Source organism: Ambystoma mexicanum, chromosome 7p, assembly GCF_040938575.1.
Source record: "Ambystoma mexicanum isolate Mex_15411 chromosome 7p, UKY_AmexF1_1, whole genome shotgun sequence".
NCBI lineage: Eukaryota > Metazoa > Chordata > Amphibia > Caudata > Ambystomatidae > Ambystoma > Ambystoma mexicanum.
The window spans coordinates 965,368,175-965,388,806 of NC_090939.1; the positions used below are offsets into that span (position 1 = coordinate 965,368,175).

The 20,632-nt window shown below is 46.7% G+C and overlaps 1 protein-coding gene across 2 annotated transcripts in view; it reads left to right on the forward strand.

The window, feature by feature from the left end:
- The window catches only part of NFKBIZ (NFKB inhibitor zeta), a 329,859-nt gene that overhangs the window by 57,804 nt on the left and 251,423 nt on the right, over positions 1–20,632 (forward strand). For both annotated transcript variants that reach the window (XM_069637311.1, XM_069637312.1), the window contains exons 2-6: positions 2,006–2,145; positions 2,237–2,264; positions 2,378–2,475; positions 2,562–3,232; positions 3,409–3,514. In XM_069637311.1, the coding sequence (XP_069493412.1) occupies positions 2,006–2,145; positions 2,237–2,264; positions 2,378–2,475; positions 2,562–3,232; positions 3,409–3,514 (1,043 nt within the window). The remainder of the gene's footprint in view (positions 1–2,005; positions 2,146–2,236; positions 2,265–2,377; positions 2,476–2,561; positions 3,233–3,408; positions 3,515–20,632) is intronic.

Below are 20,632 nucleotides of genomic sequence, written 5' to 3' on the forward strand. Positions count from 1 at the left end.
TGCTTTTCAAAGCTAGGTGTGCGCTCAATAAATACTGTAATAACAAAAGTACATCTTGCAACTGAGGAAGGGCTTGCTTATGCAAAGGAACAATTATTCACACTATCCCTGACTGTGCCTTTATTAGACAAAACGGATTTCAGGCTAGCTATAGCCCCCAATCAGAGAATGCGGGAATCCTGTGTCCCAATATGGCCAGTTGCTCGCTCTCTCAAATGCTGCCACTCTGTTTTGTGAATTAAATAGCCTGTGAAAATGAACCCCCAGCCAGGTAAAATGGTCTCCACAAGTTCGATGCAGTTTTACACAAATGACAAACCCTAACCATGTGACTAACATACCTGGTGCCCTCTCTAGGACACTGGGCTACCTTTGGGGTATCCATGCCTTAGGATTCATTGGGACTTAAAAGGCTTTTTTTAGATTCAACCTGGCTAAGAGGAAAAAGAAATCCAAGAACACAGAAAATCCTTCAAAGTACAGGGGGTTAAACTCTGGTGAAAGTGGACTTTCACCTAACACTGAAGATTCCGACCGTGAAGAGAAGGAAGACTCAAATGTGTTGAAAGCGGAGACTGCGATGCAACTAGCATTAAAGAAAATTAATTTGTTGAAGAATGGGATTACTTTGGTTGGAGGAGCAAAATCCCATTGTCTGTCCTAGGAACTAGTGTGTCTTGAAACTGCCCTGATAAACGTGTGTGGTAAACATTTAAAAATGCATGCCGTTTTTATCTGAGAAGAGAAATCTTAAGTGGGTATTTTGCACAGGTGCGTGGAGACTACCACATTTAATTAAATGGTTTAGTTTGCTCAGTCCCCACATCTCAGCTATTTTAACATTGAGGAAGTTTGGTGAATATTAGTCGGGATAATCTAACATGAAAATACCATTATGAACAAAATTCTGCACGATGAGGTTTGTTTGGCGAGAACAGAAGTATTTTGTAATTGAGCTAAAAATGTGTGTGAAATTCATCCACGTTTCCAGTTTAAAAACCTGCGTGTGAAACATTTGGGTTAAACTGCCCTTCTGTATTCTGGAACTTCAGGCAAAGCACTATAAATTGATGATGCCACAGGTTCTACTCTTATTGTAACCGTGCGCTATCTGTGCTTCGCACCGGCATAAAATAAAATATTGTAGAAGAACACACTGAATACAGTCATACATTTGAAATGTTAACTGGAAGGCTTTAGTTATTTCTGTGCAGAGCTGGATAGTACATGATTGTTACAAAACAGGGAGCCAAAATATGAATGAAGTAGCAGCAACTGGAAAACTGAGCACTTTGGCTTCCTAAATCTGGGCATGTCCACTGAGTTTAGTTTATTCATTTATAATGCCCACCAGACCCAGGGGTATCGGGGTGCAGCAGTTACAGATAATGCGAAGCTTAGTTACCCGGTTACAGAAATGGCAGTGCAAACAAACAATAGTGCAGTTGAGGAACACAGAGAGGAAAGGACAGTGCAATGGAATATGATTCGACAATCATTGCAATACAGACAAGATACAGAGGCAAGGTTGGAGCAACTTGGATACGGTGTGGTACAGGCAAATATGCCAGAGGGGGTACAGTGATGCGAGAGTATAGTCCTGAGGGATAGATGTGTATGTATGGACATTAGATGTTGTTCGACTTAAGCCAGTTGATGTAACTTGGTCTGAATTTAGGGTAGGATTGATCTTCTCGCAAGGAGTTCCACAGTTGAGCAGCTTTGATGTGGAAGCTGTTTCCACTAACCTTAGGTAGTTTGAATCTAGGGATGGTGATGCAGTTGGTGTTAAGTCTCGTGGGTCTATTGGAGATTCTTCTTTGCAGTCTATTCATGAGATAGCTAGGGGCAGCGTTGTTCAATGCCTTGAGTCAGGGAGGCCGTTATTAATTGAATTTACTGAGATTACATTATATCAATAGTTCTTGTTCCACCATCAATCATACGTTCTCTGCATGATATATGGAGCTAAGAGAATGTATTTTTTTTTTGTTGTTGTTGACAGTTAATCATGCAAGTGGAGGAGGAAATCGACAAAATGCTACTTTTCAAGGTGTCCGCGTGCGGAATTCTGTGAAAGAACTTCTCATGCACAAAAGGAACAGTAAGCGGGTGTCTTCTGGCTGTGATGGACATGAAATTGAGGTACAGTAATAATTTTGACCGGTTCTTAATTGTGTTATTACTTTCGTTGTGAGCTTTAAAAAACGTTTTTTTTTCTTCATTTTTCATATAGGGAAGTTTCAGTAGGGAGCAATATAAAGGTAAGTTACTTTCAATTGTTATGGGCAGTGCTTGAAAGTTTAAGTTGGACTCCTGAAGTCTGATTTTATTTTGCAATACCCTAGTCTTAGAGGTTGTTCATTTCCATTAACAGAGCTGAAGACCATGTTTAGTGATAAAAGATCTTATGGGTATTCTTTTGATGGGCCAGTCTGTAAAAGACCTGCTACTTTTCAAACTCCACTTGTCTTGGTAAGTACATCTTGATTTGTATTTCGATACATTTCGCTTTAATTAAAAACGGGTTTTAATAGGTTTTCCAAATGCTGTTATTTCAGACTCCCCCAGCCACTCCAAATTCTGTTGACATGGAAGAGCTTCTTAAAAACGATAACCAAAATATGGTGCTTCAGAATATTATAAATATTAAGCATGAAATTCCTTCAGTTTCTCTGAATACTGTGCAAATTAATTGGACAGACAGTCCATCTAACAAACCAACGGTTTCAGAGATTAAATGTCAAGATATGCGAGTAGAAGAGTTCCGTGATTGTCAGGTGTTTCAAGCGAGCAGTCCACAAGCAATGGAGCAGTCCCAGTTGTGCAATGTTCCCAATTTTCCAACGCACGAAGTGCCTTTTCTTCAATATTCTCTGCCGGACTGCCACCAACTCGATCATCATCAGCAGGGTTGGAATTGGCCAGGTCAAAGCTTTGGTATGTTTCTAAATAAAATTGATGACTCTTCTGACATGAGTGTTCCTGTCCAGCTTCAACCTAAAGCCAATGCACAATCGCAAAAGTTGAACCCTAACAATACTGTTGGCAGTCACCATAAACTGTTAAATTCCTGCAGTGTTTTACCACAGAGCCCAAATGTTGTTGGAAACCAAAGCGCTGCTACACGGCAAAGCAAATCTTTTTTCCAGTGGCAGCTTGATCAGGAAGATAGCAAAATGGCCAATATAACTCACGAACAGCTGATTGCTAGAGATGCTGATGGTGATACGTAAGTATAAATCTAGTGTTTTGTTTTTTTAAATGCACAGAGTTGGTCACCTAGTTTGTGAGCTCCTTTTTGCAGATGTTACTGATGCCTATAGTTTTATGTAGAAATTGGAATAATGTATGTACAAAAATTCGAATTGGTGCCCAATTTCAATTATTTGACTTGCCTCTTTTCAGGTTTCTTCACATTGCCGTAGCACAAGGAAGGCGTGCTTTATCATATGTACTCGCACAAAAGATGGCTGCTACAAATGAGCTGGATATTAAAGAGCACAATAAACAGGTGAAATGAAAATCTACACATTATACCATAAGTTTGTAACCTTACCGGTTAAAGACAAATGTCAAACCCCATAACCTTGGCTCAGCACATGTTTAAAATGCACACAAAACAAAACGTCTGAAAAGTGGTCTCTTCATAATCTTTCTAGATCCCACAGTACACATCTAAGGTAAATTACTATGTGTTAAGATGGATTTCTAGAATCTGGGCTGCTGGACGGATTTTAGGAGGCAACCTTAGTTGGAGTGAAAAGGGAAGTCTGAGGTTTGCCAAAACCCAATCCAGGTATGTGGATGAGCAGTCCAGGCTTTTCAGGAGTGTGCGAGTGTGGTCCGTGTCCTTAGTCCACACAGTATGGCACACACATTCAATTCAGACAGTAAGTATAATACATATATTCATTTTTGATAGCCCTTATGAACACACTGGAAAATTAATCTTAACGGGTAGTGTCGCACAATACTTGTATACATTTGAGAGAGGAAAAAGGGGGAGGGCGGAGAACCCTTATCACAACGGCACTGGGTAAGCAATTGGTTTTACGTGTAAGGTTACCTTAAGATCAAGAAAGTCAACCGTAACTAGTTGTGTTGAGAAGTTATTTAATTCTATTTTCAGCCCACTTGTGTTTCAAACGCCCTGGGACTTTATCAAGGCAAAAGGTTTGTTAATGTGTCTCGTAGGTGAATGAATGCTAATGAGGAAGGCATGGTTTGCATAATCCTGAAGCTATCTGTGTGCTTTAAGACGTGAGAATATCGGGTCTCCTGGAATAAAGTTGAATCAGCTGTGGGTGGGGCAGGTTTTAAGGGATGATAATATCCTGGAATGCTTTCCCAAGAAGAATTGATTCCACTAGTGGAAGACTGGACCATTCACCTGCAAGGCTGTATCTGGCCTGCTGAGAGAAGCCTCTCGGCATGCAATGATCTCTAGATCATAGGTTCATATATACTTCAAATGACTTATTCAGCAAAGCAGGTTAGTAGCTTAGATGTACGAACCAGGTCAATAACCTATACTTTTAAAAGGGAGATGGGGAGGGGGCTAAGGGACGAACTGTTACAACTCACCACAGTACTCTGATTCTTCTAAGACTTAGCAGGTCTTCGGACGAGGGTCCAAGGTTGCTTTTCCTGCTGTCGTGTCTTGTCCTTGGTGCCCAGGGGTTGCAAGGTAGAGCACTTCTCCCACAAATGCTGCTGCAGGGTCATTAGGATGGAGATTGCAGAAGAACCTGATGCAGGGCCCCTCAGCACAGGACTGGATTTTGGTTCGTTTCTTGGCAAAACCTGCAATACACATAGATTGAGTATGCCTGCCGCTCTTCAGAATCCTCCACTAAAGAATCATTGTGCATAACTCAAAAATTCTGTCTCAAAATTAAAGCTGGCTTTGGCACCGCTACCAGACATGTAGTCAACCAGTCTACTTCATTGTGCACGTCTGTCAAACAGAAGTGCAAAATGTTCAGTAATTTCCGTGCGAGATATGCCCACATATTCACTGTTTGGGCAATCATCAGCGAATACCTCTGCCATGTTAATCCTGTCCAGCCGGCGTCATGGTTTCTCAAACCCATACCTGGGGTGTGCTCAATGCTTTGCAAATCCTGTTCTTTGTGCCTGGTGTATTGGCATCCGCATTGGGCTACCTCTGGATATAGTTTCTTCAGCATCGGCAGACTCGCATTGGTCGGCTGCACAGATGCGACAATATGTGTTTGTTGCAGTATGCCGCTTCACTCTCTCAAATGGGGTCCACTTGGCATCACAATTGCACCAGCCTGGACAGGTTCTACAAGGCAAACCCAGAAAAGACATATTGGTGTTGATAATTGTGTTTTTTTTTTTAACACTTTATTTTCAACACAGTAGAGATCCCTCCAAAGAAACAGTGTGCAATCGGATTACATTCATATGGCAGTGTGCACCAAAGGAGTCGGCAAATGTCCACATCAAGTACTTAATGTAGGCAAACAATTTTGTTCAGTGAGCACAATCTGTACAGTCCTTCTGTTTGTGCAAATATTCACTAAACGGCTGCCAAATGTGTTTTGGTCTGCAACTCTGTGTAACTAGCGAATATATATATATATGGTTCTTTGCATTCATTAGCACGTGTCCTGTCACGTAACCACATAGTAATATTCGGAGCAGTTTTGGACTTCCATTTGAGTAATATAAATTCTTTTGCTAGCAAGCAACCTATGTTGAATAGTCGCCTCTTCTTGATCAAGACCTTGCCAATGTCACTGAATAGGTATTTGGGGAATGTTAAAGCCGGGGTAACACCAGTGCATTCAGACAGTATGTCAACCACTTTCAGACCAAAACTTGGCAATCTGGGGGCAGGCTCAGTACATGTTTTGCGCATCAGCAACATTACACTTGGTACAACCAGTGTTCACAGTGGGGGCCAATCTGGAAATTTTCACGGGGGTGTAGTGCATTCCAGTCTGTCAAGTTCTTTAAATTGAATGAACCTATGTCTGGCGTTCAGGGAAATCTCCTTGATGAGACGGCACCATAGTGCCCACCGTGCGTCATCGAGTGGGGTGCCCACTCCTCTCAACTCTTACTGGCTTTACTGGGTGAGTGTGTGTCCCGACATTTCTTATATAAATTAGAAAGCAGCCCTCTGGTGTACCCAGCTGCCGTGATCATGTCAAGAGGATGACATGCGTCAGGTTCCCTAGGGAACGGCGACTACTTTGCCGTGACGGCAGCTCCAATCTTATAGTAATGTAATGTTTTGATCGGACCAGCTCCCAATTTTTCTGAAAAGACTGATAATCACAAAAGTGCTTTCGGGGGAAGATATTGCGTGGTGTCATCTGGATCCCACCCTTCACGGATATCTTTGTCGTATGTTGGGGGGAGCCCCGGGCAGCACCAAAGCGGGATGGAGCCTGCGTAAGGCTTGTGGGCCTGCAACCTCTTGAAAAGTCTGGACCATGCATTGACAGTCTTGCGGACCGGGTGAAACGTACAGGTGTCAGGCTGGCGATTGGCAAGTACGATTGTGTGCGCAGGTCTGACTGGGAAGCGCTGTATCACTCGAGGCCTGTGTGTAGTGGTCTGGCGTGTGGGGTGTACCAGTGGCTAGCAAAGTGAGTCTGAGCGACCTCCATAATATAGCTCGAAGTCGGGAGCCTGGAGTCCCCCCATGTCATATGGTTTAGTCATGGACTCATTTCATGCATGGGGTTTCAGCACCCCATACAAAACCAATAGTCAACGATCAGAGCTTGTCGAATATCCGCCATGGCCACACTGGGACATTGACAAAGTAGTATAATGGTTTGGGGACTAATCATCTTTAATAGCAATCGTCTGCCATAGAGCGAGACTGGGAGCCTAGCCCATAATTTCAGTTTATCTGTAAGTGTGTGCATATACTTTCTGACGTTTTTGAGCAGTAAGGTGTGGTCGCATGATCGCGAAGCCCAGATATTTCAGCTTATCCTGGACCCATCTGAAGCCCTGGAGATCTGCTGGGGGGAGGGATAGTAGCCGCGTTGAAGGGGAACCACGCCGATTTGGCCTCAATTATGCGGTACCTAGCAAATACAGCGACTCTGCAGACTGGGTTTGTAATGTAAAGTAGTGAGTCGTCTGCATATAAAGAAATTATGTGCGTGGGGCCCGTCATTCGTAGACCTCGGTGTATATGTTTGAGGCACATGATACATGCAAGGGGCTCTATGGTGAGGGCAAAGAGTAATGGGGACAGAGGGCATCCCTGTCGAGTGCCACGCTCAAGCAAAAACAGTGGATACCGTGGATCCAGTTCTGACCCTTGCTTTCAGGGACGAATATAGCAGACAAACACATTGGATTAAAAATTCACCCAGGCCCATTATAAAGAACCGAGAACAGGAAATGCCAGGAAACCGCGTTGAAAGGCTTCTCGGCGTCCAAGGAGGCTGCCACTGCTTGCGTCACTGGGTTAAGTTGAGAAACGATACCAAATAGTCTTTGCAGGTTAAATGCAGTCGTCCGCCCAGGAATGAACCCTGACTGATCGGGATGGATTAGATCTGACATGTGCGGGAGGAGTCTGGCGGCCAACAATTTAGCGAGAATTTTTGTGTCCAAGTTAATTGAGGACAGTGGCCTGTAGAAACCCATGTCTGAGGGGATCTATTGGGTTTCAACAATACGTGACATCGAAGGGGGGAGAGTTCTGGTTTGTAGTGATTCTTCCCATGTCGACGCAAATTAGGGGCAAGGACAGAGCTCAGTTCTTTAATTCAATCCCTAGCCCGTCAGGACCGGGGGCGTTACCCGAGGGGAGAGATTTGATGGATTCAGCGATTTCTTCTGTAGTGAGATTTAGTGCCGGGTGGGCGTCGTCATTGAGCTTCGGTAATGGTGTTGTGTCGATATAGGATTCCAACTCCCCAGGCGAGCAGTAATCAGAATTGGAGTATAGAGCTTTATAGAACCCGTGATATTCGGAGTTAACCACTTCGAGGGAGTTCAGTGTGTGACCCGAAGCGTCGAGAATCTCCCGATTCCCTGTTTACCGCGTGCGCCAATTGGTGACCCAGTCTGTCTGCCTCGCCATATCTCCTAGCCTGTATTGGGTAGTATAGTAGTTGGACCTCTATCGGCAAGTTCCCCGAACTTCAGAAGATTACCCTTTATTTAGCCCAGAAGGGCAAGATCGTTTTTAAGCTCAGCCTCCACCAGCTCCATGAGGACGTGGATATGATCTCGCTCCTAACGCACCCTTTGTAGGCTTCTCAGACTGTGCTATAACGCTGGACCGACGCAGCATTTCTCCGAAAGAATTCTGTAGACTCGTGCAAGAGTTCGAATAGACAGGAAGGGGGCATGTGCCAAAGAGATTGTGTAGTAGGCGAGGTGGACCACCCAAGGGTCAATGTGATGGGGGGAATGGTCAGAGCGTACGTGGGAGAATTGCGGATTCAACCACGTGTGACATGAGTGAAGCGGGGATCAGCCATAGGTCAATCCTGGAGTGAGCGTCATGTACAGTGGAGTAGTATGTGTACTCGCGTTTAGTTGGGTTGCGGTCGGGCCATGGGTCAGTCAGGCCCAAATGGCCCATCGCATTAAACACCATCCGACCTGCGGCGGAAAGATCTGTCCATAACGCAATCCAGAATTAGATTAAAATCGCTCCCCCGCCCCCCATATGATGTGTGAGAGGGAGTTGCTGAGTAGGGCATCCAAAATGAGTTGGGGGTCGTCAATGTTTGGAACACATGTATTTATAAGTGTCGCCTTGACCCCAGCAAGAGAGCCCCATAGAATAACACATTTGCCCAGTGGGTCAATGCTAAGTTTGGACTCTAGGAATGGTATGGAGCGGTGTATCAGAGTGAGAACCCAGTGGGACTGGGATGAGTAGTTAGTGTAACATCGTTGGGGGGGGGGGGGCCCAAGTTTTGGCAAATGCATCATTGGTGGGACTCGGAGCATGGGTGTCCTGGAGCATTATGTTAGGGAGAATTATCATAAATGGTTGATTTCCCTTACCTACTGAGTTCCTCGGCAGCTTTGCTGGATTTCTAGGATAAATGTTTTTCACCTGGCCGGGTATAACCAGGCATATTGCACTTGGCACATTCGTAGGAGTTTAACAGGGTCAATTGATTTACGTCTGGTGAGAACCTTCGCAGCAAAATATGTGAATATCTGAGGATTCAAAGCTCAGGGAACCCTTCTCCCTAGCCATGCGTTGGATCAGGTCCCTGTCGTGATAATTAAGTAGCTTGGCCAGTGCAGGGAGGGGCACCCGCCTTAGGGACCGGGGCCAAAATACGGTGTGCTCTCTCGACCAGGAAATGCTGCGAAAACCTGGAGGGATCGAACAATGATTTGAGCAGGTTTTCAACAAATTGTTACATGGTTCTGCAGGACGCCTCGGGAATTCTGACAATTTAAATGTTTTTACGGCTTGAACGTGATTCGAGGTTGTCGCATTTGTTGCGGACTCTACTGAATTCCTGCTGCAGATGTGCAATATCTCGACTGTGCTTCGTGACCTGGTCCGCAGTCTCGCTCACTCTAGTCGCCACCTCCATGATGCGAGCCCCCTCCTTTTCCAATTTAGACTTCAGCGAACCTATGGTAGAGACGGTCATCCAGCTTCGCATTCACCGCCAAGAAGCCATTTTGTACAGTCACAAGAAGATGATCGTCCCTTACTGTCGAGGGCGTTGGGGGCCTGTTCGTGCGCCAAATGTTGCCTGCAGAGGCCGGGGACTTGGACGGGGTGTTGGTGTACGTATCCATAAGGCCTTTATTCTTTGCAGTGCCCTTCGTCATGCTTCCCCAGTAAGTCAACCGATCCGCGGGTACGTGGGATGGAGGTTGAGGGCTATTAACTCGGATGTATGGTGGTGCAGGGTATCGTCCTGAATCTATGCCAAACTGATAGCGAGTATAGTGGGGTATAGCCGGGGAAGGCTTTACTGATCGGCGATATCAAGACAGACGCAGGGGGGTGCTGGACCGGCAATAGGCACACCTTGAATGTATGAGTAACAGGATCGCTGGCGGGGTTCCCTTACCAGTAGGGCATCTAGTATGCAGCGTTTCACCCCCTACAGCACACCTGGGAAGGCGCTCGGGCGTGGATCAGAAGGCATCAAGCCCAGAGCATGCAACTGTGGTGCGGCTCAGGTTCGTTACTCTGCAGTCCGCAGGGGCCAACCAAGACAGGATTATGGTGCAGCCCTGAGTGGCAAGGGGGGGGGGGCAAAATGTCAAGACCACCACCTGAGCGTCGATCTGTATTAGTTTAATGGGGTGAGTAGTAAGGGTAAGTCGTCTGGTGCATTCCGGCAGGCTAGCTTACCCAGGGTCTCCATGGGGCAGCAGTGCAGGCAAACAAACTATGCTGGGGTCTCAGTGCCGGCCGGAATTACCCAGAGAGCGCCGTAGGACACACCATTGTGGCAGCTCCTACCCCCTTCGGGCCGGGATCCCACGTATGAATGGAGTTTGTTTGTGATGTGAGGACTTAATGCAGTGATAAGGTGAGTCAGTTCACTCAGCGCTGCGTCTCAGTGAAGCCAGGATGGGAACGCTCCCAGGGCCCAACACGCTCCCTGGGAAGGGCCGGTAGAGCAGGCAGGCTGTGTGGACCAAATGACACAGGGGAACAGCAACCGCAGGCCACCACACTCCTGGCACAGGCTCTCCCGGGGTATAGTGCTGGCATGGGGGAGGGTGGGGGGGGGCACATACTTGGGCAAAGGTGATCCTAGCAGTGCCACAGAATCAGCACCCTGCAGCACCAGATGAATGCCTCTGCAGCCTCCATGGGGAGCGGGGTAGATCATAGGGCGCACCAGCAGGGCTTAAGTGGCGCACGTCCGAGGAGCAGGGCCCGGTCTCTGGGTGGCCCAGTAGCAGTTCAGGGAGCCGGGAAGCCACGGAGCACAGTGGCGCTGCAGGCAAGGGGGACGGGTGTAAACAGGAGGCAGTAGGAAGACAAACGGCGCAGCGGCGAGCAGGACACCAGCTCGTGGACCAGCCAGCGGAAATGCCCAAGGGGGGCCCCCAGTCGTCCGTGGGTCGGGTCAGCCCAAATGGTGGTCCCAGCATCAGGTCACAAATGAATGTCCCTCGAAGGCCAGCGAGGGGCGCAGGCCCCACATCGGCACATCAGTGTGCAGTCAGATGCTGCAGGACTTTGATAAGTCCCGGGGGACCTGCGGGGCAGGGCGGGAGGTGCAGGCCTGATGTCGGTCTGGGCCCGGGGAACAGGGCGCTCGGGGGTGGCCCGCCCGAACGGACACTGCATCAGGATACCCGGAAGTGTAACGGGTGGGGGGGGGAAATCAGGCGGCCTGCACAACAGCACAATCTAGGGCTGCATCTCCTCACCACCAGCTTAGCGCAGGACTGTAGCAGACACCGCAACAATTGGGTATGGAAGGTGTTCCCCCACCGACGTCACCAGCAATAGAAGGGCAGCCCACAACCCACTCAGGAGCGCGCCAAGCAGGCAGAGATCAGAACGCCTCAGCCGGTCGTCGGCCCGCAGCAGACGTCCCAAGGGCCAGGGCTCCTCGCAGGCACTCCGGTTTAAGTGGGGTTTGGCACAAGTACGCTCTGGCAGTCCCTCCGCACGACAGTGTTGCTAGCATCAGCAATCTTGGGGCACAGACAGATTTATTTGAGATATGCTAAAGTGAGGCTGGAGCTCTCCACTCAGGTGGCCATATTGCTTGGCAGCGCAACAGCTAACCCCGGTGTTAATAATTGTTAAGATGGATTTCTGAACTCTGACCTGGTGGGCAGAGGCTCCGAAGGCCAGCCTAGTTTCTTGGAACAGGGTAACCTTCTGGACAAGCCAGGCCAATCAAGGTAGCATTGGCAGTGGTCAAGACTAGGTTTCTGGAGGGGTGAGGGTGACTGAAAGACCTCAATGAGCCCACAGAGTAAAGGACACTTACATAGATATATATAGCCTTTGAGTTTCAACGCACAGTAATACTCTTAAACCAACACAATCCTACTAAAATGCATATATACAAGACCAAGTGGCCTAAAGGGTTAATGCACGAAATGGTTCCACAACCTAAACAGGGAATGAAGCAGGCAGTGCAAAGAGTTTTAGGGAAGTCTGCAGTAACCGCAATCCTAACTGAAAGGCAGCCCAGTCCCTAAGAAGAGTGGAGCCTATTGCTCAAATGTACTCTCAATGCTGGCGCACGCGGTAGTGCAGATGGGTGAAAACGGGTTCTCTTGTAGGGTCTGTAGTAGCTCTGGAAGGTGGGTGAGGTGATGTAGATTAAGTTCTCACTATTTGTGTAGGGTCTCCCCAAGAGGGCAGAACGGGTTCCAGGAGTTGGGAATAGTTTGATAGCTCATGTTATCCGTTGAAAGGAGAGTGGCCCTCAGGGGACACTTGTGCGTAGAAATGGGTGGATGCGCTAGGGGCCACCGGCAAGAGTTGCAAGGGTTCACCAAACCCAGGTGCACTCCGGACCAAACTTCGGCAATCGAGTCCACTTCGGTTGCAGGTTCAAATGCGGCAATTGTGCGGCTCTGCGGCTTTCAGCAGCGCAGTTACAGTGATGATTCCCAAATGTGACAGTGGCGATTTCTCCGCTCCTGGTGGATGGATCAGGCCAGTTTCATTGTAGCAGGCTTCAGGGCACAGGGGGGCACAGCAGCAAGGCACCTGCGAAGTTAGTCACTACGGCTGGGCGACACTGTAACCTACTCTGGTTCGGGCGCTCTCTCTTTACTTCAGACCTGGGAAGGCCAAGTGTACGAAATTTGGGGTGAGAGTGACGTGAACACAGAGCTTGATATATACATTTCAAGGGTCTCCTCGAAAAGACAGCGGTGTCAGAGCAAAGGTTCTGCGCAAGATGGTCGGCCCACTGGTTGGCCCAGGGACACTTCCGAGAAGGCTTACTTGCAGGGATTGATGAAGGTGCTGAGAATAGTTAGTCGCACTATTGCAATGGGCCGAAGCGTCTTTGCAGACCTTCTAGTTCGATCAGATGCAGAGGGGTCCAGCGGGCTCCGGATGCCAAACCTTCTTCTAGCGTGTCTCCAGCAGTTCTTCGGCTTCTTAGTTTCAGGCTACTTGGATCCTATCCTTCGTTCAGTGAGGAACTCAAGAGATCGACATTGTATGGGTGTTTGGCACCTTCTATTATCCAGAATCTCCTTTGTGCCAAAACGAAGAGGGCCCCATGCGAGATCTGCTCACATAAAGGCACACCATAAGTGGACCAATCGCGGACTACGGTGTTCCCAGTCATTCACAGCACACCAGACTCTCTGGCACCCAGGATGTGTTTTGGAACCAGACAGTCAAACCCACATCCTGGAAGCACACACACACACACGTCATGCAGAAGCCCGCGAAAGCTTGGTTTTTCGCGGGAGAATGCATGCCCAAATAAGGACTGACACGGTTCTGCTCGATCTGGGGGGAAAGTGAAGGGGCAAGATGGTCAAAACACAGGACAAAGAACCTCGTGGCATGGCCATTTTGGACCCAGGCCACCTATCCGTGCCAACGCAGTTTGGAAAGGGTTAAACATATATGAAGATAAGCTGCCACCAGCCATGTGCAAGGCACATCCACACTTCTCCTAAAAGATCCTTTGAGGGTGTCTAGGGCCCTGGGAAATGGCAGGAGGACCCAAGCGCACTGTACTGTAAGGTATGTTGTGCACTTGTAACATGTTGGAAAGGACTAAGGGAAACAAACTCTCCTAGTACTGACTGTCTTTAAGGGCATGTTAGTTTCCCCATAACAAAGTGTGTGAAAAGCCCAGGGGAGTGAAGCTGAAGGCTGTGCTCCACTAGCAAAGTCAGACTATGGTGTTAAACAGCAGCAAAAATTTGGGGGTGGGGGGGTTCCACAACTGGAGGGAAAACTTCACATAAATGGGAATCTTTCCTAACCATGATCGCTCTCTTAAGAAGCATTTGTCTGCTGCCATATAGTCCCATTTCTCTTTGCCAGGCTCCATTACAAAAACATGGTCCTTGCCGGATGCTACAACGTCTGCGTGGGCCACTTTGTTGTTCTATCCACACCTTTGCACTAATGTTGTCTGATAGGCCAAAACCACAGTCCCCACGAGTAGTTAACACCGTAAGGGGCTCCCTCTTTCGGATAATGGACAATTTGACCGGTATAACAATCAGCTGGGCTATCCCATCTCCTTCATGCATAGGTCATACTTGGTCTCTGGTGTTCATTAAAATGACTTGAATTTCTCCTTCGTAATCGGCATTTATTAATCCTCCTGGTATTTGAATGCCCTTCAATGTTAATCCAGATCTAGAGGAAATCAATCCCATGTGTTCTGGTGGAATCTGTACTCCAACCCCAGTTTCAATTACTATTCTATCGCTTGGTTCTGAGCTGATATCTGGATGAGAATACCCCTGCAGATTCTGGGGTTGCAGGTTATGGAGCTAAAGCACCTGGCGTTATCTCCCAGTACAATAAAGTCTCTGCAGCTGAATTAGATTGCATCTTCAATGCAGGTGTCAACATTCGCATCATCAGTGTTTCATTTTCAGTCGCTGGTCTATTATTCAAAATCTGCATAGAATACACGATCACTCCAGCCATTCAGACTGTCATTTCCCGATTCGCACAATTGTTCTTTCAACAAACCATTCATGCGTTCAGTCAAACACCGCCGTCTCGAGTGATAGGGTATGTGATAAAGCCACTCAAATTTTCTCTTCTTGCCCGTATTCCTAAACCAACTTACCTTTTGAAGTGTGAGCTGTTACCACACTAAATTTGCAAGGACACACCGTAGTAAGTAATTTGATCTAACAGTTTAAGAGTGTTTGTGTGGCTCTCTTGCATGGCAGCACCATCAAATATGCAAAATTTGTCCACAATCGTACATGCATACTGACAAACTTTTACTGATTGGCAGCGGCCAGATCTAATCAATTTGCCAGATTTAACCTTGCAACTTGCCCCCTTTGTAAAGTGCCCTTGGCAATGTGAGGGATTGGTCTATGCTGCTGATGTTGACACACCAAACATTGCAGAATTATCGTCTTCACTACTTCTAAAGGCATACTAATCCCCCGAGTTTGTGCCCACCTGCAAGTAGCCTTCTCTTCCATGTGTAAACCTTTCTGGTGTGCCCACTTTGCCAAACCCTCAAGATCGGCCTCCTGAGCCTCTGTGTCCACCGAGGAAATCTTGGTGTGTTCGTCTGCAACAGAATTGAACAAGCGTTGCAATAAGTCACTAGTACAATGCGCATCCACATGATACGGTTACCTCACTTTGGGATATCATTTCCCAGCTATCTTGCCACAGCTCCTTTACCCACAATTCTTTTGCCATGTCGGCAGCCACATAGCTAGCCCATTAGCCACCGACTAAAAATCTGTGTACAGATGGCATTGACAAGGTATTTCTCGTTTCAAAGCTTGATACACTGCATAACGTTCTGCATATTGGCTGCTCTTCCCTTTACCCTTCCTATTGTTGGGATCTTTTTTTTTTGTCTTGGGATTAGATGACGTAACTTTCAGTTCCTATATAGCAAGCCGAGCCGTCAGTGAACCAGGCAGTCTGTTCTACTGTCATATCCCCATAAGGTACTCCCCATTTCACTGTAGACTCCTGCACCTCTGTCAATTCCTGTAGTATATATTCTACAGGTGGGACACTAGCCACTTGCTCATGTAGTTTTGCAGCCTCACCCTTTCTTGATTTTGCTTTATCCTGGATATACCATTGTAATTTGATTATACTGGCTTCTTGGGCGTGTCCTATCCTGTGTTTTAGGAGAACTTAAAACCTATTGTAAAATCGGGATTTCGGGCCTGATCAGTACACCATGACCCACTGTCATTTGTTCAGTATCACCAAGAGCCCAATAACATGCTAGCAATTGTTTCTCAAACGGAGTGCATATATCACCAGCCTCTGGTAATTTGCGACTCCAAAATCGAACCCGTTTTCTGTCTTGCTTTGGCCACAAGCTCCAGTTAGCATAATTTTCTTGTACAGACTTATTTAATTCCACTTCTCCTGACTTCAGAGGCCACAAATCGAGCACACGCTGCAGTGTCTTTTGCCAAATCAACGCTCTTTTGTTCCTCTCCCCATTCAAACTCTACGTCTTTCGCATCACTTTGTAAAGTGGAGCCTGTATTTGCTCTAAATGTGGTAAATGCTGTATGTTAGGGATAATTCTCAGAAATGGTGCTAATTCCCTTGTACCTTAGAGACCGCCAGCTCTTTTTGCTGGACTTCAGGACTAATCTAACCTGGAGAGAGTGAGACTTTTTGTCCCACACTCTCGTGTATTTTTCTGTGATTTGACTTTGGAGTCTGACGAACTCCATAGGCATCATCTTTACATAGTGACACACCAGTGCAGTGGCACAGGGAAGTCTTAGATTTCCCAAAGGTTTAAATACATTCTCTTGGTAAACTACTGTTTCCAAGAGCAGTGAAGTGAAATTGACTTTACTTTTTGTAACTTTCTAGACCCAGCACACACTATCTTGCAATGGGGTGCTGGAGGGGTTACTTAGTAACCCCTTTTGTCTAGTTTCTCTTGTAACATTTGTTTTTCTACAATTGATGGCTGGAGGCAGTAGTTTACTTTTTACTACCATTGTGTGCTTTTACTGCCGGCTGCAATCGCAGCTGCAGTAAGGCACCCATGGGTGCCCCTTTTGTCAACATGGCCCAAGTCGTCTTCTTTTTTTTGCCATCTTGTTGGAAAGGTCTTTCTTGAGATTTACTCTGCGCGCCAAACCAGGTTTGGTCCCTTTGTTTGTTTTATCTTTGGCAGGATTCACTGGTGAAGCCTGCCTCTGGCTCCAACATTTCTGGCAGGGGCTGGAAGTGAGGCAGGTGCTTAATCCCTTTGGTTACAGGAATGCACCCAAAGGTGATTGGCTGACTGTCCTTGATGGACAGACACCCTGCTGTGTGATTGACAGCTAGGCTAGAATGAATGGTAGAAACTGCCATAAAAGGCAAGGCTTTTGGCTTGGAAGGCAGTCGACCACTGGAATCCGAAGATGAACTTGGAAGAGACGCCTGCTGCAACTCCTGGACCATTGGTTTGCCCGGTGCAGCCCTGCTGCTGTGCTGAAGCTCCGAATTCGCCTCGACTAGAGAAGCCCTGCAAGGACGACTTTTCCCCGTGGGTTGGTGGGACCAATCAACCCCAAGTGAACTTGCCTGGACATCCCCTCGGAGCTGGCTATACTTCCATTGTTGCTGCAGGAACTGAAGTGTCGGGGAGAACACCAGATCGAGTGCATCGCTTTTAAGTTCAGACCCGAGCCTCAGGAAGATCCTTCAGACGCCCTTGAAGCAGGACTGACCAAGCCTGAGCCACCTCAACAGCGTGCTGGACCCCAGATGCGAGGAAAGTCTGAAGTGATCAGAGAACCGCAGTGTTGCTATTTGCTATAGACGCGAGGAACTGAAACCACAAAGTGCTTCTGCATTGATGTTCGCCCATTGCTGCCGCTGACCTTCCCATTGCAGTGCAGGAGTCCCCCGACGTCCTCCCTCTTGTCCCCACAACTGAGGCCCAGGAACAATGGGATCTGCAGAGCTGTACTGAAACAGAAGCCAGCTGGAACCATTTCTTCTAACCAAAGGTACTGTAACACTAAGGGGACTTACCTCTTATTGTGTAGCCTTGCTTGTTCTCAGTTGAGACTTGTCTTGGTTGCTTTGCAGAGTTGCTTGCAGCTTTGCCTTTCACAAGCCTCCCAGCTTGTGGCCCTTCTGTGATTATTTGTTTCTACAAAGACTTCTAAAACATTGTGCAAGAATTTTACTTAACTACAAGAAGTGCTTCAGTTCACCTAGACTTTTGCTCAATTGATATTGGCTGGCCTGGCTCCGTGAAAGACTCTTCTTACCTCTGACTTTGAGTTTTACTTCTCATACCAGGAAAGGGTTAATTTACTTTGCATTGGGGGTTTAAAAGTACTTAACTGCTTCAGATTATTTGTGTAACTTGTGTTTTTATTCCCAAAACCTTTTCTTTGACACCAACTCAGTATTGCACTAAATGTACCTGTGATGTATTGATGTCCAGTGTCCTAGTTATTTAAGTCCCCTCCGGGTGTCGGAACCATCTGTATTCAATCCCAAATGGGTACTTGCTGATTTAGAGAAACTAAGAGTGTGTGTTCTGAAGTGTATCTTGTGTGTTGCTTATATATTGCTCCCTTCTGAAGAAGGCTTATTGAACTTACTGTTAAATTAATAATTGTTTAATCAGGAAAACTTGAGTGTAAGAGTTTGTTTGAACACTTGTCACTCTGAATCTCTGTGTAAAAGCCCTACTGCTCACATTGACCCCTCTTGAGATAAGCCTTGCTGCTCCGCCACACTACCATCCTGTGTAGTACAGACTTTATTTATTTTTATTTTTTATACCTGCATTTCAACAAAAAAACATTACAATTAACCAACACCACACACAACACTTCTACTGGCATTTTCATGTTGAGCGCTTATTCCTTATTTGCTTGATTCACGGCAGAGCCCCTTTCCCACTGTCCGTGATGTTTCTGCGCCTCCTTGTGCATTTTGCCCGGGTGTGAATAGGCCAACCCCTTTTCTCTCAGTTCCTTTCGGTTCGTGGTCTCCGAGCTTCCTCCATTGTGCATTAGTCCTCTGCCCGGCTTTCTGACTCGTCCATACGGTCTTTCTTTGCTTCCAAACAGTTCCTGCACTAGTGCGTTCCATGCTAATATCTTGGCTCCGCTGTTGCCTTCCCCTCTCTGTGTGGCCCTTGTCCACACTGATGTTTCGGCCATTGCCCATTTGTTCAGATCCGCCCAACACCCCTCCGTCGAGGGTCCTGTACTTGTGTTCCACGCCATTGCTATGCACCGTTTTGCCAGTATTGTCATCAGGTCTTTCATTTTTGCCAAGTGTTATCTCTGCTTGTCCCCCCTCGGGAACACCTGTGTAGTACAGACTTAGACCAAAGGTTGGGTTCCTATTGCCAGGAGGTCAAGGTTCCTGTAGTCTCTCAAAGGGTACTCCACACAATCTTGCCTAACGGTCTCCAAAACCCAAACAGCCCTATGAACTGATGAGCTTGTGTCTTGTTCTTGGGAGTGATTAACTTGTTTCTTTTGCTGAGCTTTCACACCATTTCTCGATTCCCAGTATGCCATTGAATTTGCATAAATACTGGTGTCTCAGCTGGCCCTTGAATTCTGTTCGGGTTAATCGCCCAGCCTTCCTTCAACCCGTCAATGATCACTTCCATTTGATTTGACTCACGTCTCTCATCTCTGCCCTGAATCAAAATGTCATGTAATGCAAAATCTGTATGTCATGTTTGCACGGTATCTTTTCCAAATGTTCTGCCACCAGCCGGTGAAAAATGGTGGGGCTGTGCAAGTACCCCATAGGCAACCTTGTCAAGGTATACTGCCGCCCACTCTAGGAAAATAAACGGTTCCTGGCACTCCTCGGCAATGGGCACAGAGAAAAAAGCATTTGCTAAGTCTAATACAGCATAGCCGTTTCCCTCAAACTTTTGTTTGTTCAAGTTAAGGGTATCTGGGACTGCAGGGACTAAAGTGTGTTTGTTCAATTCCCTATAATCCAGTCATTCACCAACTCTCATCCCCTTTTTTACAGTCCAGACGAGGTTATTCCAGGCAGTAGTCACTGGGCGTAATACTCCTGCTTCTACATACTACATATTCCTTAATGGTATCTGAAATTTCCTTATTGATTGTATTTATTTATTTATAGAGCGCACCTGGCCGTTAAGCAACTGGGCGCTTACAGAAAATAAATCTTGGGTTGCAGGTACATAAATAAGTTACATTTCTTATGTTACAGGATCATATATCAAGCATTTCTTATGTTACACTGTCGGAAGACTTACATGTGAGATATGTTGCATATATCAAAACATTTCTTACGTTACAATGTTGGATGACTTACATAAAAGATATGTTACTCTGTATATTTTTTGTAAACACTTGTAAATGTATTTGGTACAGTTGGGGCATTTAGCAGTCGTTGGTGTTAAGCCAGAGTTTAACATTAGCTTTGAACAAGGGGTGGCTCTAAGTGCATCTGGGATGGAGTTCCAGAGATAAGCTGCTAGAACCGAGAAGCTGGACCCTCCAGTTCTTTTCAGTTTAAAGTTGGGGACTTTGATGCTGTTTGAGGGGGCCTTTCTGATGGGACGTTCAGAAGTGTGCTTTGTGAATTTTTCTGTGAGGTATGCAGGATCTTTGTTGTTCAGACAATTGTGTGTAATGTTCAGAGTTTTACATTTAATACAGTCATTGATGGCCAGCCAGTTGACGGCTCTTCTATGGGCAGATGTGTTGCCCTTTGGGTATTCCTAGGGCTGTTCTAAGGGCATTGTTCTGCAGGGTTTGGAGTTTGTTGATGTTATGTTTACTGGTGCCTAGGTACAGTGCATTACAGTAGTCTAATTTGGAGAGGATGAGGGTTCGCGCTATGGTGGTGCAGCTATCTCTGGATAGTTATGGTTTGCTGGCGTGGATAAGTTTGCAGGTGTAACTGGTTGCTGAGGCTGTAGCATTTACTTGCTTGTCGAGGGTGAGAGCTGAGTCTAAGTAGAATCCTAAGGTTTTAACTTCC